The 19,330-nt window shown below is 47.0% G+C and overlaps 1 protein-coding gene across 2 annotated transcripts in view; it reads right to left on the reverse strand.

Annotated features, from left to right (window-relative positions):
* The window catches only part of LOC132910788 (uncharacterized), a 222,320-nt gene that overhangs the window by 30,248 nt on the left and 172,742 nt on the right, over positions 1-19,330 (reverse strand). The window contains exons 7-12 of one of the 2 annotated variants that reach the window (XM_060966791.1): positions 14,996-15,964; positions 13,965-14,141; positions 4,654-4,759; positions 4,251-4,403; positions 2,116-2,250; positions 474-679 (exon numbers count right to left, since the gene is read on the reverse strand). In XM_060966791.1, the coding sequence (XP_060822774.1) occupies positions 474-679; positions 2,116-2,250; positions 4,251-4,403; positions 4,654-4,759; positions 13,965-14,141; positions 14,996-15,964 (1,746 nt within the window). The remainder of the gene's footprint in view (positions 1-473; positions 680-2,115; positions 2,251-4,250; positions 4,404-4,653; positions 4,760-13,964; positions 14,142-14,995; positions 15,965-19,330) is intronic. The other variant, XM_060966793.1, reaches the window with a different exon arrangement.

Here is a 19,330-nt window from a genome sequence, read left to right on the forward strand (position 1 = left end):
GTCTCGAACGTTTCACCGTTCTTTTGGGCAAATGTTTAATCCCGTCGGATGATTTTATCGCGGGAAAGACACGGCCTGCTTCAAGTTTTTCCCCCGGAGAACGGACATCGTCCGCCGCTTAAAGCATCGAGGGAATTGTATCTGCCACGAAACAGTCGCTCTCTTTCATCTTCTTTCGCTTATCGTGTCGCGTGAACAATTTTAGGATCGAACAGGATCGATTACGTCGAAACGCGCGTCCCACGACTATTGTTATTCTTTCTTTCGAACACCTACGTAGAGGCGCTATATTTACGCATAGGCTATTTGTCATAAATAAGCTCGTCTAACTTCGACGTGCGTGAAATACCGTAAAAACGAAAATACGAGAAAGTTCGTGCTTTGCGAATAAACTTTTCTCGAAGCACGCGTAATATTTTATCAACGACCAACTGATAGAATGTTAAAGGTTGGATTTTTTTTAAGGTACTCACCCACGCAAGGGTTCACCCAGAGGAGTCTCTGCCAGCCCAAGCAATCGTAAAGTTGCGTGAGTTCCGTGCCCTTGCACGCGCAGTTCGATCGTAGTTCCGTGCCAAGTATTCCTAGCATCGCTTTCCTGCATTCCGCGGTTGGACCGGCACACTTCTTCGTTACGCTGTCCACCGCGCAGTTTTGCTCGTAGTACTCCAACCTCGCTCTACGCAACGTAGTAATTAGGTTACGCCGTGAACTACTCGCGAGCATCTAAACGACCAGTATCGTCAAAGCGCTCGTCACGAACTTCCGACGAAGACTGACGTTTCGAGGACGAGCAACATCTCTCTCTCTCTCTCTCTCTCTCTCCCTCCCTTTGTCGCTAGGTCAAAATTGAAATCGAAATTATTCGGTCGGAGTTTGTAAACATGTCAACGGTCCAATAGGATTTCCGCATTTTTGCGCGGGACTTTGACCTGCTTTCTAAATTGTTTTCAGGATAATCGCGGTTCTGTTAGGATATGCGCGTGTGTGTTTGTAGGCCGTAGAGCGTTATGCACGAGATGGTTTCATCGAGTTTGCTCGATTTATGGGCTCGTCGAAGGTTTTCTGCATACGGAAGCTATTAATAATACATATAATTATGATGATTCATGGATTGTTATTGGAGCAATTGTATACGATAAAATCAGGATAATCGCCGTAATTTATTTGTTCGATTACGACTCGTCTTTTCGATAGAACGCGGCACCTCGTTATAAAAATTGCTGCATAATGCATCAAACGATTAAAGAATATTCGATGCGATAAAAACGAATTCGTATCGCGGTGCGATAATAAATCAATTAAAATGCCTCTACGATATATGTACGCTGTAATTCAATTGTCGCGCGATCTAACCGCCGGTCGATCGAAATTGATCCGCCATGAATATTTGCATTCGCATAAACGCTCGGAGGGGCAGTCCACGATTCCTTTCCAATTCAAAATTTTCAATCGAATTAATCAACGGCCGGATTTTAATTACACTCCGTTAATCGACTGGCGATAAATAGCTTCAGCTTTTTCAGCTGACCTCGCTTCGTGTCGAAATCCGATGGTAGACGCGGATCGCTCGAGCGGATCCGACGGTTATCGTAATTGCAGTGCGGCCGAACGGACGTCTTTTTCTTAATAATGAAGTGTTTCATTACGTGGCAAGACTGGATCAAGCCACGTCTCGTTGACTCGCAATTTAACTTTCAAATTGAAACGGCCATCCCTTCCACTCGGGAGTTGGCCAACGTGAGAAAAAAGGATTCGAAGCGTTTAATCAAAAGGTCCGGTTTATCCAGACCGACGATACAATCTAGCAGTTGCTGTTTGCGATAAGCGCCAGACAAAATTGTCCTGCCATTGTTGTCCACGGGGCCGATTAATTTTTGCGATCTTAATACAGCCTCGATTAATCTCGTTTCTCGTGCCCCTTTCGTCTTTCAACTACGAGATTACGATGTTCACCGTGAGAATGGAGAGATTCATTTTTCTTGGATTAAGCGTTATTAACCTTCTTTCGTGAACCTTCAACGATGTTGTATTAATTTTATACGACGATATTATAACCGATCTCGTAATCGATATTACATTGTTAATTAGGTCGTTCCGATGTTTCGAACGTACTTGCATGCTTCGTGCTCCTTGCAGGCTTCTGCCAAACTGTGACAGGTCGGCAAATCGCCCTCGGTACGTTGCGCGCACGCAGGGTACATCTTCTCCTGCGCGATCATGCACTCGTCCTTCTTGCCGTCTGTTTTTCTGCAAAAAGAAAAAAAATACCTTATTCTTATTTCATTTATTATATTTGTTCGCTAGCGTTTTGTCGAACGATATCGATATACGTATTTCTAAAGATCGAAATTCACGATTAGACGATAGACTATCGAAAGGATTATTAAGATAGCGCGGATAATGGGAAGATATTTGGTCTTAAAACGAGCGATTCGATTCGTCAGTGTGGTCAGATTGCGGAAACAAAGGGAAGACGAAACGATTTACCGCATCACAGAGCACCGTCCTGGAGTCTACCCAGAGAGTAAGAGATCTCCATCTACCTTCCCGAGGGCTCCAGCGAGTTTTAAGGGAGAAATTCCCAAGCACCGCAAGGTGGGTATTGCTCAACGAGCATTAAACGAGACCGCCACGTATTTTATTCGACCTCCAGACTTTCCCTTCCCTTTGCTCTCTCGTGTCGTTCGATTCTTTTCTCATCCACGCATGTCGCCATTGCTCTCTTCCCTCTATCAATTTTTACGTTTTATCAATACCTCTGGCGAAACGGTAGGACGTTCTAATATTTTGCCTAATCCCGAGGCATTCGATCGACTAAAAATTAAGCCAGCCGATCGAACGAATGTTCGTTCGACGATGGTTTGAATTTTCCTCGGACATCTCGCAAGCAACCGCCCTCATAGTGTTAAATTAATCGTTGCATCTTAGGATAGCAGCTGGAGAATACGAGTTCCAATTTGTCAAAGACACGGCAAAGTGCGGGTACAACGAGAGTCGTCAAATATTAATAAATCCCGAGATGATACCGATATCTCGTGTTTCGGGGCGGTTAGACAAAGAAACGGTGGTCGGGACAATGAATACGGCGTACGGGAAAAGTTGGAGTGAAAAAAAAAGTGGTGGAAGAAAAAACGTGAAAGACGGATAGAAAGTTTCTGCATTGTTTCGTGGGCAAAAGCCACTTAAAAGTTAAAGGAGTTTCCTTCGAAAAGAAGCCCCGACTGGTTGCCGTTCGCGCGAAGGGATTAGAGATGCAGAACTCCGAGTATTTCCAGCGCAACGACGGTTCTTTGTACGAGGGTATGCTCTCCTCTGACCCACCTTTGTCTTTCCCTATCACTTTTGCCGTGAGTTTACTCAGGATTACGGCAAATGTACAAAGACAAGCGGTCTTAATTGAGTCGTATCCGGCCGAGTCGCGTTACCAGCTATCCCTTCGTCTCGCTCGTTCGAATAATCCTTTAAATTCTCGCGGATTTCATTTCGCCATGGAAGAGCACGATCTCTCATTTAAAGATAGCCACGTGTGTCGATGATCGTTGCATATTCGTTGCATCATCGTTGGTTGACTCATCGCGAACAGCACGGTGACCACGATTGTGGAATATCTTCGCCGGCTGTGGTTATTCGATCCTTCATTAATCAAGCACGAAATTAATTAGCGGCCGAATTTATCTTCCGCCTCTGATACCCGCGGGTTAATTGTTTCCGCGATTAATTCGATACCGTTTCAAATAGGAGATTCCTGCTCTTTTCCGCGAATGCCATCCACGAATACGATATAACAATTTCTTCCGCTCTATCTGCCACCCGACCCCTTCGAAACAATCCACTCGAATCGTTCAAGAATATTTTTGTTTTAATAAATATAAATAACACGGATCGCATACAAATTCATAAAATCCCGTGGGCCCGGACAAGTGGCCGGTTCAACCTTCTCCTCCCCCCCTTTTTTTTATTGTTTCGTTCGTTTTTTATCGTCGACAGACATCGATTTGCGAGTACACCGGAATATTCTCTCTACCGAAGCCGCTGCGAGCGGAAAACGATTTTCACACGGGTTGCGTATCGTGGATTTATAGAATTTTTTTATCTCGTTATTTCGATAACTATCGCACGATCGGACAAGAAACGATTTTGCTACCGGTCGAATTTTATATTTTTCGTACACGCCTCGTTTCGTCGTCGATCCAACTTTCGCATATTCTCCGATTTCGATGGTCGGCCTGACGTCTCTTACGACTCACCTGCACAGACAGAACGCGATCTCTACCGAGTGCTTGTGATTCGCGGATTTGTAGAAATTCTGCAACGCTTCCATACACTCGTTCCTCGCGCAACTCGTCGAGTCACAGTGGTTCAGCACCGGTTCCATCAATACTTTGCACTCTGGATCGTTCCTGCAACGAGAATTCATAGCAGGGACTTAACAAATTCGAAGTTTCTTAAAAACAACTGTCGCAAGCTAATGCCACTTTTGTTAAAGAATTCCGAGGAAATTACAGCTATCACAGCGCGAAGAGCATTTGACGAATCGTCAAACCGAAACCGTCAGGTTCGACAAAATTTCGAAATGTCAATAAATAAATGTCAGAATAAAGATTTTGCGTTTAAAGATTAAGATCAAGAACGGATAATATTTTTACTCACCTGCAAGCATTGTACGCGTGGTGACAAGTGCTGGAAAGCACGACCTTGACCGGCTGCTGGATCTTGTCCAGATCCGACGAGGCGGATGGTAGCACCACGGACGTCTCTGTGGAAAAGTAGGATCGAAACACGTTGTACAGAACGTCGCCAGAGAGATTGACAGGATTTCGTGGGCGAATACGAGTGTTATGTTTGCGAGTTAAAGATCCTGGGAACAGGGACAAATGTTAGCATGGCTAACTGGTGGTTCCAAGGGTTTATGTATACGTCGAGTCTCTTCTTAAGGGAGAATAGCGTGTAGCAAGAGCTCACAGTTCACGAAGAGCGTAGAAAGCGGAACGTATGTTTAGCTAGTTTAGAGAGAGCTTTAGCAGGGCGGCAAACTTATGTTCATATGTTGCGTTAAACTTAACCGAATCTGCTTATGCGTCCTAAAGCGACGGAGCTTATGATTTAAGGTCTACGAACTTGCAAGCTCTCTCTCTTTCGATAAAAAGGCTTCTGCATATAGCGTGGCGAGGAAAAATGCGGCGAGATATGAACCAAGCTTCCAGGCGGCTAGCGAAGGCAAATGATAAATCATTAGGTGACCGGTTTGCCTGTCCGGAAAAAAGACGGCCCTTCACAGCGAATCTTGAATATTTATCGGCCGATATTTATCCTGGGTACACTTGCCACTTAAAAATAATCGTCGAGAATAATTGTTTATTTATGCAAATAAGATCGGCCGCGCTACTTGATTTTGCCGAGCGAAACTGGAATTTACAAGGCTCGAGCAGCGCTTATTAATGAAGTAAGATCAGAAAGACGATGAATAAAGCGGACGTCGTATAATAGGAAATTCCTTTCGCGTGTAAACTATCGTTAATTTTCCCTGTTAAACATGAAAGTAAAAATGTTTCGAATCCTGTTAAGTCCATGCAAGCTGGAGAAAAATTTTCATTTATCCCAATTTGCCTCTCTAATCGGCGATAAATATCCAAAGTACGACGGTTATCCGAGGCCATCGAAGAGAAACCACTCGGGACAAGGTAAAGGAGTTGAAAGGAGCATGAAACGAGGTAACTTCGAGGGTGGCCGAGATAGGATCCACCCGATGACGAATGCTTGGCATCGTTAACCAGCCACCCTTGTTCGATTGATGGACTTGGTAGGCAGGGTTAACGACCTTGGGACTCGAAGAACCCTTCTGAATATCGGTGGAACGCCGCTAGTCTCTACCTTTCTACCGCAGCGAAAAACCACTAAAAACGGGTCGTAAGAGGGGCGCAGCCTACTCGGATGACTAGCCATAAGTCAGCCGTTTCGAACAGCGTGCCTTCGACGCACTTTATTAAGACAAACGACCGGCCGACGTCTTTCTGTTTCTTCCTACCCTGATCGCTTTAATCGCCGCCCTCCAAATCTTCGTTACGATGGGTGCTCCCTCTCTAACCTTCCACCTATCTTCGATCGTTGCTGTCTGCTCGAGAAGTTTCCAGCTTGTCGATTAGCCGAACAGATTTTTCGTTCGATATCTTTAAGACATCTTTGCGAATCTGCAAGATTCCTATAAAATTACAAAACGATTCTATAGCGTCGAAGCTGTTGCATTTTGTATCGTCGATGAAAGCAGCCGCAACGATAAATAACTTAACGACTCGGACGTCTTCCTGAAAGAAATCGAAAACGAGCGAGTAATTTGCGACAAGTCGCCGACCCGTGCAACTTCGCTTTCGCTGACCGGTATCTTCGTAGCATCGAAGGTTGGGCATAAATTCTGGTACGATAGGAAACGTCATTGATCATTTCTACGGGCCAAGTCGATTTCGCGAATAGCTTCGATCTGTTCCACTCGCGGCGAACGAAGCGGACGAACTCTTTGCGAAACTGTTGTTAAAAAGATTCGCTCGATGGTCTTGACAACCGAAGGACCAAAAGAAATTAGTCGAAAAACATCGTAAACAAGAACGTCCAACTTATCTTTATAGTATATTCTTATCGAGGATCGTCTTAAAGGATATATCGTTGAAAGTTAGTTTGGAGAAAAAGTTGTCGGGATCGTTATCGATAAAACGACTGCTTAACGCAATCTCTTGCTTCGTATACGCTAAAGAGAAGTCTGATTCAAAGCGGGACTTTGGTAGCAATATTCCGATAATTTAAGATCCCGAATAAAAGTTTCTCGAATATATCAGTGCCAATAAGAGTACAGAGCGCATTGAAAATTCCGCTCTCGAGCTAAGGTCGCCGAATAAATTCATTCGGGATGCCTGGCGCCGGCAGCGTCGTGGAAACATGTTCTCTTACTCTATCCACCACGGTGGATTCCCTCTATTGATATTCCCGCAGTTTTGGAGCGGATGGCTCGCGTTATGAGGTAGGCGGATACCACCGGTGTCCTTGAATCGATGGCACCGATCGTCCTCCCTAAATAAAGTTGTCTCCTTCGGGTCGTCTGAAGTTACGCCGCCTTAAAGATTCTATCGATGCTTGTTCGACAAGAAAAGAACGGTATCTGGTGTCGTCAGAGACCCGAGTGACGTAAAAGATAATTCTATGTAGATCGACAGGTTTGATTCTCGTCTTTCGTCGCTGTTATCATTGTCAGCGTTATCCCACGAGGAAAATTCCATGATTCCAATGATCGTCGTTGAATCACTATGGTGGAAACGTCCAATTAACGTCCGATCTGTTACACCCTCTGCATAAATTCCCCTTAATTGTTTCCGAGGCGTTCACGAAACGTCACGCAGCATCGTCCAATTAAAATCATCGTTACCGTGGTCGACAAAAACCGTTCTCCTCGACGAACTCGGCAACCAGTTTCCTGACCGAGAAACGCGCGATAGCTCGAGCGAGAAGAAGGAGACACGAGGTCGTCGAGTGGCGGAGGAATATCAATCGCGGGAAGTTCGGAGAACGCGGGCTGGGCGGTGCCTTGACTCGATCGCGAGCAGATTCCTCTAGTTGGTCGGAGAAACACAGCCAATTCGAAACGGCGGTAATTGGAACCGGTGTCCGTCTGGCTGCTGGAGAGATCGATGCCGCGACCCGCCCTCCCGTCAGGGTATATCCGTCCTGAAGCAGCCGCCAAACCTTTCCGGTGACGCAGCTGCACACCAGCCTGGGAAACTCGACGAGCCTCGTTAGAACTCGCGAGCGAGGCAAATCGGTCGCCATCACGGATAAAAACGACCGCGTCCGTTCGGCGATTGTTCGTCGTCGATTCGGGCCACGGTGAAATATATACGCGAGGAAAAGAGTCTTGGAGAGTTTGGTCGGAAACCGGAGGATCGAGACGCCACAGACTCGCTCGACACCGGGATCGTTCGGCTTTCGTTCAAGTTCCGTGATTAGGAATTTCCAGACGATACGTCTGAGAGTTTAGGCTCGTCTGGTATATCGTGGCTAAATAACCGCGAAAATCGAGCTACGGAATTGTTCCCTGGTAGGAGAGGGTGGAGTTTGTGGAAAGGGCGAGAGAGAATCAAGGAACCAAGGAGGCTAAGAGGACCAGGAAGACGGTGTACCATTTTCCTAATTCGCGTCGCTGTGAAGCGTCGAGCGGGAATTCAGGTTCAAGAGGTAGAAGATCGCGAAAGAAGAAGAATTGCATGGAATGGAGGAATCAGCGAAGCGTGAAATCCTCGTAGTAGGAAATCGCGGGGATCGATGCTTCCGTATCGGTGATTCTGTGTATCTTGCGACGCGTTGTCGCGTCTGTTTGCGTTTACGCGGGACTGTAACGTGATATATCGTGACGGTAGACTAATTAGCGCGCTGCTAATAGCCGATAAAATACGGGGGGGAAAGCGCGAAAAAGCGTCAAAACGGTCGCTAGCCGGCGGCTCTCGGCGATTGTAATCGCGTTTCGTATGTTTGAAGTTAATTGGATAATTAAGCGGTCGACGCGACTGCTCGACGTCGGGTACTTTGCGGGGAAAAACGCTACGTTGAAAGGTGGGGCGCCGCGGGATAAAACAAATTTCCAAGTAAGCAAAAGTATTGGTTGAAATTTATAACGAACCGGACGGGCTTTGCAAATATGCGATCGATCGATCGAGCTAATCGATCGGGCGACGCCAACCAAACACGCCACCCTCGCGGACAAATGAAAAACAAACTGTGCTTTCTCTACGAGAGCGAAAAATTATTTGACAGCAATTTCGAACCACCGTTTTTGCGGTCGGCCTCGTTGTGTACACGCGACACGATTAAACGGCGAATATACAAATAACCAGCAGAAGGACGAGAAGGGGAACGAAATTGCGAGTAAAAGTCGAGTTCGTACCTTCTGCTGCTACGTTTCGCTCCTTTTCTTCCAGACGTTTCTCGTCGCTGTGTGCACGAAACGTACGAATTGGAAACCGTGTTTGAGCGACTGTTACGCAACTGAAGCAAATGACGGGACGAATATGCTCGGCAAGGAATCGATTGTTTAGAGGGTGAAACGAGAGAGAATCAAGACGCGAAGTTACCTCGGATGACGATGGAGAGGAGAATATCGATCAGCCATGACGTAAATAATAATTTATCAAACGTATGACGTTTACACGTTGAAAAATCTTTCCAGAATATAGGTATCGTATTTGAATTAGTAAATAAGTGATCGACAAGGGACTTCGACACGACGTCGTTTTGCCACTAACCTAATTCGTCACGCGTCTGACCTACCAGCGAACGCGAGGGTAGCAAGGATTTCCTGGGACGAGTGTTATTAAAAGCGTCCAAGCTTTGGATTATTATCGTTATTATTGCGTACATAGATGGGCGCAACGATCATTCAAACGCGACTACACTCAACCCACTTTCCTGTTAATTAAATGAAATAGCAAGCGGAGAGGAAGACGCGCATCTGCAGACGAGCGAACGTCGAATCCCAGTGGAAACACGAAACACTCCGAAACGGATAATTATCGTTTCGAATGACGAAACTCGGGATAACTCGAGCCACGCGTTCTCCGAATTTTCCTGGCTCGATGACCGACGAGATTCGTTCGTTTCGACTAGTGGAACGACGTACGAAGATGTACACGCGTTAATTACCGACAACCGAGCTCGCGCTGTTATTTCCCAAACGAGAATGAAAATAGGTATAAAAATATCGAATCGAACGATTTCGGATAAAACCATTTTCCGCTCTCCAGTTACTTTATCATCGACGAACAACGGTTTACTTTTGCCCTTATCATCTAACACGGGCTTACACGCTCTATGGTTACTATGGTGTTCTTAGGAACTACCTTGACCTAGCTCCAAGAGACTTGCGAACAACTTGTAGGTCCACGATGCACCAGCAAGTTCGATTAAGTAAACCGATTAAGGGCTTGCAAGGCGACGCGACGTGCTTGGACACCTAATGTAACTAGACTTGTTGAGTAACACGATGAATACTTTCCTAATTACGTTGCATCAAAGGATTCTATTTAACTTGAACATACCAGCCACGACTTACGGTAGCTTGAATAATATCACCCGAACAAGCAAACGCATTTTCCTATCTCGTTTGAAACGTACGATACTCGAAATGAAATTTCGTCGCTGGCCAAGGAACGATCGTTTCAACGAACGAGGCCGGAGAAAGATTCTTTCGTGGCGCGTACTGAATCCTCGCGTTTTCGCGGGAAAAGGAAAAATGTAGGGCATACGGCGCGTTCGCGGTCGGATTTTACTTTATATATCCGAAATCGATAGGGGCGCACTTTTGACGAGCACACTCGAACGTGCTCGCAGGTGCGCGGAGGCGGGCGCATGCCCGGACCTAGATGCGCGCACCGCTGTGAGTTATAATTACGGTGACCCGTTTGTTTAACTCCACCGATAACGAGCAACGATTTTGCGCCCACCTCTTTCTCCCCCTGTATTTCTCTTTTTCTTCTCTTGTCACTCCTCAGTGAACGAGAGGCGGAGGGAACGAACCACGGAGAAAAATACACGAAATCGCTTTCACCCTGTCGATATCGAGCGCTAAATCTCAAAGCGTGCTGCCGCTTTTGATCGCGTAATTAGCGCGAACGCGGATCTGTCCCGTCCTGAAAGCTAATCGAGTAATAGTCGACTGCCTTCGCGAGTTTCGAGAGGCAGAGAAGCTTTCGCGAGAACGCCTGTTTCTTGAGACCTGCGAGACAAATTGAAGCTTTCCTCGTGAACAACTGGGTTGTAGCGTCGAATGAGAAACGCTCGTTTCCGTTGTTACGCCTAATCGAGTAGAAGAACGTTTCGCTGTACCGACTCAAGTCGACGTCACAGAGTATGGATTCTTAAACGACGACGTTGACACAGGGTCACTCAAGATGCTCGATATTCCTTCAAGATTTAGCAATAACGTTGCGCGAACAAGAAACGAGAAGTTTCGAAGATGCAGCATCGATCCGACGAAAAGCAGTTATCCGATGAACCAAAGAATATCCGATAAAGTTCCATCAAGATAATGGAGCAAACCGACGAAACTTTCTTTCCCATTTCGAAGGCAATCTCTGCGGATAAGTCCGCCTTTATATCAAATTTCCAACGCCCTCGATCGACCGCTTAACTTTCACCCTGACGTGACGCATTTCGATGGATCGAATCGATCGATCACCGACTGACTATGCAACGAGTGTATTTCGATTCTTTGCAAATTCCACTGTCAGGATGCTATCTTTTCCCTCTACTTTTTTTTTTCTCCGCGGAAGAAAAAGAAGGGAACAGAGGAGAAATTTATCGGTCCGATTTTTCGAATGGAGCCTCGACTGCTCGCAAGATCCTCGCTCGAACGTCGAAACGAGTTTCCGGTCCCGGCAGGCCGCTCCACCGAAATTGAATATATGAATGCGAAATTGCAGCGGCGCTCAGGTCCGTCGAGGATTCGACTTTCGAACCGGCAGAAAATAGCGACTCGTTAAGCGCCGCGTACCGCCCGGTCCACGGAGAAACACGGCCGAATAAGCGGCCGAACGAATTTTAATTAGAACGCGACGAATGGCGGGAAATGCGCGTTTGTTCCTCGCCAAGGTGAAAGCCGGCTTGATTACATCTACACGAATTTCCAATCCTGCCTACATCGTTCGAGAACACGATGATTTTCATCGGCCCGATGAATAGATACAGGCACTCTAAGACTGCTCTATCCTACCTTAACGAGATCAATACACGAGTGATACATGAATCGATAATTTGGCTTGCTTATTTTGACACTCGTATCATTTCTCTTGAAAGGTTGCAACGTGTATATTTTTACGCCTAACTACGAGACGTCGTACCGAATCCATTCCTGTTACTTGTCACGGCTATCGACGACTATTGCGTTTGATCCTGGCCTCACAACATTGCACACGAAGAAGAAGCTTCGTGACATCCTGTTTGTACGTAAAACGTTTAAATGGACTCATAGACAGCTTCGGTATCGTGGACAGTATGAAAACTAATGTAACGGAGCCGTGGAAATATCATAGGATCGGTAAGATGGATACCGCGACGAACAATTACCTGGTTTCGATGTCGCGCTTTTCAGGATCGATTTTTCGGCCGAGAAATCCATCATCCGCGTTTCTTCCGAACGGATCGCTGAACAGCAGGACACGATCGCCTCGCGTTGCTCGTCGGAGCGTAGGAGTGGCCGTTTCGTTCGAATCAATCACCCGACGGAACATCGATACGCGGGTAATCGCTGGATTAAAGGATAACCAAGGATAATTACTCGCCGTTCGATCCGGATGCAATCAATTCTCGATGCGTTATAGTTCGCGCTTACCACCCACCCTCCGGCTTTCTGTCCCCGCGATCACTCACATCCGTCTTCTTTGCTGTTGATTTTTTCTCGCGCTTCCAGCGGACCTGACCTGACTCGAACCAAACGAAAAACAACGCGAGATCCAACGCTTAGGCGGTAGCCGCCTTAAAATTTTTATTTCAGACGCACGGTAGCAAACGCGTAGTTTAAAGTTTCAAATAAAACGGACCATATTTCGTGGTATTTAATAACGTCACTTGGAGAAATTTAAACGTTGATAAAGCTGTTTTAGCTTCTCATTAAACACCCGAAAGATTGGTTTAGCCGGTACACGAATACGTTTCTGAAAAAATTGCAGGTTGTGCATTTTTCACGAGTCCGCGAGAATTTACAGCCGCTAAAACGGCGCGTATTTGCCGGTGGAATTATGCTGACCATAGTTTTCTTCTTGTTAACGTGGCGCAACTCGTCCATCCATCAAGTTGCACGAGTTACGAGACGGTCTCCGGGAAAATATGTATCCGTTTCGCAGCGGCTGAAGCCGTCTTTTCAACTCGCCGTCGACGCGCTTCCCCTCTTACGTCGGCAATTTCAACGTCGAGACGAGCTGTGGACGGGCGCACGGGCAAAATTATCCGGCGAATTTCGCGGTACAAACTCGTTCGGAACGTAGTAACGAGACCTCGTAAATTTTTCTCTTGCTCGCCGGTGTGAAAGTTGGCCGCGAAATCGATCGGACGCGGAATATCGCCGCAGCATCTCTCCTCTCTACCAGACTTATCACCGTGAAACTTTAATTTAATTTCGCCTCCGAGTCCCCTCATTTCCCTCCCGTTTCCCTCCTATCTACTCATATTATTTCCCGAGTCGCCGGATTTCGAACTTTAATCCCAACGAGCCGACGTAACTTTTCGGCCGGAATCCACGTATCTCGTCGTAGGGTCGACTCGAGATGGGAGCGAAATAAATCGCCGATAAGCCTCGCGTCTGCGGAAGTTCAATTGCCACCCGGCGGAAGCTTTCCTTTCCTCTGAGATACGCTTGTTTCCCGCGTTTTAATTAGAACGTGCTTTCATACGTACTTCGAGTCTGATTAAAGTGGATTTTTAGGAATCGAGGATTTCTGCTTCGAAGATAGTCCGACATATTGAAACGTTAGAATTGTTTAGATTTGTGTTAGAAAATCGTCGTTCGAGATACATAGAGCGACACGAAAGTAACACAGTCCGCCGCGTATCGTAGAATTTTCGTGTCACTTCTAAATCATTTTTTTTTTTTTTTCAGGATTAAATTATTAGAGTGGTAGCAAAAGTCTATTTCATTTACAAACATGTGTTTTACAACGACGCACCTTTATACAAACGTGAAACCTAAACCTCTGTCAAATGCTGTGGTCTTTATCTTAATAGAACTAGAAATGGATCAAACGTAATTCAATAAAAAGATATAAAACACAAAATGTTGTGCTTCTATTATTTCCTTGCAGAACGAAGGAAACTTTTGCGACTAGCTAATATTTTTACATCGTCCTACACCACGTTATGGTATCAGTGTCTTTGCACTTTAATCTTCTCTCCCTGCAAATGTACAATGGCAAAAGGAAAAGGTCGATACTCACGATTACGATCGTCCGTCTGATTCCTCTTATGCTGCGTCTTATGATGGTGTCCTACGGGAACAGGTATCTGCTTCATGTCCACTAGATCACGATGTTCCGTGTCGATCAACGGATTCTCGAGCTGCGACTCGATCACCTCGAAGCTGGTCGAGTTGTCCGGATGCGAGATGACCTTCACTGTAAACGAGCAAACGTAACGGAGCATGGAGGAAAGCGTCCGCGCGTCTGATCTTTGATTCTAACCGCGTTTCCATCGGGTACGACTACCGCCGCGGAAATCTTATTCATCGCACGAAATCGAGCGACCTAGCTCCGAGCGGACTCTCTTCGACCCGTGAATATCGGCACGTGAAACGCGGAGAAAATGCTTCTCAAACGTTTTCAGGAATTTTCTGCGCGGCGCGAGATTAAAGGAGACCGACCTCTCTGGTCGACGGCCTTTCGATTTCGTCGCTACGACGGCCAAAGTAACTAGGAGAATAACAAAAAGTCGGTGGCAATTATCGCGAGATCGTCGCGTTAGTCCGTGCACAGAAGCGTATTTTAACGCGGAAATGACAAAGTAGGTAGGTTTTGCTCGAAGAAGCTTGCTGCGATTGATCGCCTCGTTCGGAAATTCGAAATGATCGTAACTGTTTTTAAGATCAGTAAGCTGGCGATGGGAAAGCAAATTCGACGCAGCGGTAGGTCCGTTCAGCTGAAAATGCTTGGAGAATGATCGGACCGACACGTTTACGGGCCGATTCGATCTCGATAATCGCTACGCACCAGAAGCTCTTCGAATCATCGCGAATAACTGTGCCGTTGATAAAAATAACAAGTCGCTCATGTGGACCGAGAGTAATTCGAGCGATTCGCAGCTCGTCGACGAGGAAATGCATATTCGATGAGAAAAGCGAATGGAATGAGAGTTTGGAACGCAGAGAGACGACTTGGTACTTTTCGCGTCCGATAGCGAGAATGACGGCGCTCGATTAGTCGAAGAGCGGCGATCGATGGTGTCTGGCGCACCTTGACACCGGTGTACGAACCTTGGTCGACGAACCCTTCGAAGGCCTCGCGGAGATCGAAGAGCCGGTCGACTGGTAGCGCGCCGATCCTGAACTCGTCATCGAGGTCGTCGTCGGCGCGATCGAAGATTGCCCGGTGCTCGTAGGTGGGTCTCGGTGCGAATTTCTTCGGCTGCACAAGGTCAGGCCTCTCGATACGTTTTGTCTCGTCTACGGTAGGCGTTGGACGAGCCGGTGACGGATAACTCGACCACGACGACGACGACGATGACAACGACGACGACGACGACGAAGACGAAGACGACGTCGCGGCGGACGGTGGTGCGGGTGGTGCAGGGTGGTGCTGGTGGTGCTGGTGGTGCTGGTGATGGTGATGATGGTGCAGGTGCGCGTCATGCTCGCTTTGGGAGTGCCTTGGCTGCAGGTGCACTGTGCTGGAGGCACGATCATGCTTGGACAACGTGGAAGAAGAAGAAGAAGAAGAAGAAGAAAAAGAGGAAGAAGAAGAAGAAGAAGAAGATGAAGAAAAAGAAGAAGAGGAAGAAGAAGAAGAAGAAGACGAAGAAGAGCCGCGATCATAGAAGCTCTCAGGTCCCTCCATTTCACGATCATCCGTATCTTTCTGCCTGTACAGAGGCCGATGCTCGTCGTCGGTACCAGCACGAGCCTCCTGCCGGTTCTCGTGATCGGCACGAGGATCGTACGTCTCGACCACGAGGACACCGGGCCTGCCAGGCAATTCCGGTGCTTCCTGATGACGGCCGTGCTGATGACGGTGGCCGTGCTGACGCCTCTGTCCCGGCTCCTGGACGTCGTACGTGCTCTCATGGTCGTAGTACGAGGTGCGCGCGGCCCCGGGGAACAGAAAATAGGGGTACATACTGGTCGGCGGTAACCAGATCTCCTGGTAGCTCTCCTGCTGCGGGTCGAACGGATACAGGGCCGAGTCCGTGCCCGACAGGTCTACGGAGGTGGAGGAGGGCAGGAACTCTGTAACACAGAAGCAGAGACGCGGACGAGAACGGGGTGAGTGGGGTGCGTGATCGCATCGGTACACGTGCACGGACGGGTTTCGCGTGCTACGTGCTACTCTTGTGGTCGTGATGACACGGTGATATCGTGACGGGGTGATTGTGACGGTAGTGATGGTCAGAGTAGTGGATGAAACAGTTTTCGAAACGCGTCTGAAACCGGCGTTTCGGGGTTTGACTACCTGTGGTCCAAGAAACTAACTGCTTGCACAGGGTGTTGCAAAAGCGTTGTAGCAAAACAATTTTATTGACCAAAATATCGTAAGCTGTACTCTAAACGTTTTCAAAACACCCTATTCCATCGTTAGCTTCTTCGTCGATTCTTACGTTGTCCGAAATTCACGCTTATTGAAACGAGACAAGCAATTGTGTCCTCTACGAAGCACGATAAATCGGTAACCCGCAAATTACTCCAGCGATAGGTTTCCTGTCGAGAGCCATTACCATTCCCGAGTCGATTTTACGTAAAGCCGTTGAACCTCGTGACGCGCAGAAAGAAGAATCACGATCTCTCTTAGCCGTTCGTCATTGGTCGGAGTTGGCAAGGTACGGCAAAAGAAACCTCGAGGTCGACCGTCGATTCCGATTACGACTTGGTTCGTTTAACCCTCTACTCCTGGCTTCTTCTTGATCTTTATCTGGAATCTTTGCCACGCCGCGCCGTGCTGGCCCACGCGGGGCGAAAGGAAAATATTGGCACCGCTTGAAGAGCCTGTCTCTTGGCGCAGTTCGTAGCTTGCAGCTGCTTGCAACTGCTTGGAACTGTTCATCCGTATGCGGTGCTGCGAGCTGGTAAGTTTAAAGGGCAGCACCGGTTCCTTTTGTCGGATGAAAGGTCTTCTTTACCCTTCGGGGTCGCAGTAGTAGGATTAAAAAGGGGTTGGTTAGGTCGAAAGGCCAAGTGCTATAGTTGGAACATGACTTTTCGCGATAAATATTATCGACGTTTCTGCTGTTCGTAAATATTACGCGACGTCACGGAGGAAAAGGACAAAATGGTATCGGCGATTTTTTATCTTTGGATTATTCACTGGAGTAATTTGTAGGTTATTCTGAATATTTTAGTTACTTCTTTTTTTTTTTTTTTTTAATCAACGGTAAACCTAGAGGAAATTCGATCGGTTCGTTTGATAGTATTTAGATCGAAAAGAGAGGATTTAGAGAGGATCGAGTAGCGAGCGACGTAACAGAAAGTAGAGAGTCATGGTGGGCGATTAATCGACGGGCATGCGAATTTCAGACAGAAGTAGAAAAATACGAACATGCAGGTTGAAAACGTGCACGATGTCTAAAAAAAGTTGCTCGTGCAAAAGTACAGCATGCGGTGCATAATCTCCTTTGCGTTCGCGCCCGAAGGCTTTCGGATTCTTATCCGCTTTCATCGAATCGCTCTTTTTTCGTTCGCGAAACAGAACGCGAATCTTTTTCAGCTATCCATCGATTCGTAATTAGAAAGCTATTTCATCGAACGGAGAAAAGGACAACTTGGAGAAACTGGAATGTTACGTAAGAAAAGATATCGATCGAATTAGCTGCGCTCGATTTGCTTGATTCGTATCGATAACTCGACGTCTGGAGGGAGACGCGGCGAAAAATCGGCGATAAAACTAACAATGCGGCGTAATAAAAAAGAAACGGGAAGAAAGAAAGCAAAAAGATATGGTAATTTTTCTCGGCGTCGTTGGCCTCGCGTGTTTCTCCCGGTACAAACCCGATTCGAGAATTCCCACAGAGAGAAAAGCATTCGTTCTGACCCAGTTCGATTAGACGATCGAGGACGCGAACCTGAAGAGAAGCGAAACGCGTCGAGATTGCGGAGGTTCGCGTATAACCGAGGAAATCGTGCGGATTGATCTCGAAATGCGGATCCTTCGGGCGGAATGCGTACTTAGGGGGTGCGCTGGTGCTCTCGTGCACACGTTCCTTCTCGTTCGAGGATCTCGAGGCTGGATCCAGGCCGTTTTATTCTCTCCCATCCGTAGCTTCGCAGATACTCGGCTGGCGATTTTTCGCGACGCGTCCAGGATCATCGTTCCCGTTCCTCTTGCTGTTCGGCTGGACGATCGATTCGTCATCGGTCTTTTCATAAACGCGATTAAGATTCTTTACGTCGATTAGAATAATCTAGGAAGAAAAATGGCGTCCAAGTGAAATCACGAAATGAAGATGGTCTAACGATTGAAGCGATTCCTCGACGACACGTGTCTCTTGATACCGTTTGAACTGCGTTCGATCGGAAATCCAAACTTGTTGCATCACCGACCGTAGGAAAAGTTTCGATCGCGTTTACAAGAATGTTCGTCATAGCAACTCGCGGACTGCAGACGATTTATTCGATTTGCCGAGATGCTCGATCGTATAAATAAAACCTGGAAAATAAAGCGGAACAGCACGCTAACCTTCCGTTTGCTCTCCTTTCCATTAAGAAAGGAAGTGGTACCGAGATGCTCGCGGAAGCTTCGATTTCTGTTTATCGATCGCTCGACGCGAATTCTCAGAACGCGAATCCAGGTAAATTCGTGGAAATCGCGTCCGTGATTTCTCGTAAAGAGTAGCACCGGATTATTCGACGGCAGACTGCGTGGCGACTCGCAGCTCGACTCCTCGAGGCTGAAACGTAGAAAATTGATTGCGCACCGATCACGGTCGTTCGTCTAATTGTCAGCAAAGGAAAATCAGTTCTCGCTCGGCCAAACGCACACTTATAAAGGAAAGAAAACAAACGCTTGCAGGTCGCACATGCGCCTCGTGTGACTGGTGTACTTACGTAGTAACGCACTAAAATGTAATCCATTGTTTATTCGCGATGTTTTAAGAATCGCGAATTGTCACGCTGTCCATCGTGGACGAACGAGAGTTTTGCAGTTTCACAAGTTACCGAGAGTTCCTTTTCATCGGAAACTTTAGCAAATTACGCGAATTCGAATAGCGAATTACCATCGAATCCTGAATGGAAAGATGAACTGAGAATTGGATGGAAAGGGCCGACGCCGCGTCTTATCGCAACGACGATCTTCGATCTGTCGACGTTGATCGTGATCGAGGATAAAAGGAGACATATTTTCACGGGCGAAACGATGAAAGGAGAGGCTAAAAATAACCAGTCGAGTGTCATTAGACTCGAAGGTATGGAAGAAGAGATGTTGCTGGAAGGGAACGGGATTTCAGTGAAATTAAGGTCGAGCCTGCCACGCGATGAAATCCTTATCTACATCTCGATACCGGTGGCCTTTGGTTAATTAAGGAGAAAGGAGCTTATCCGAAGGAGGCTATAACGTCGTCCCACGAGCCTTAAACACCGTGGTATCGCTGAGAGTAATTGCTC

This window comes from Bombus pascuorum, chromosome 9, assembly GCF_905332965.1.
Source record: "Bombus pascuorum chromosome 9, iyBomPasc1.1, whole genome shotgun sequence".
Lineage (NCBI taxonomy): Eukaryota > Metazoa > Arthropoda > Insecta > Hymenoptera > Apidae > Bombus > Bombus pascuorum.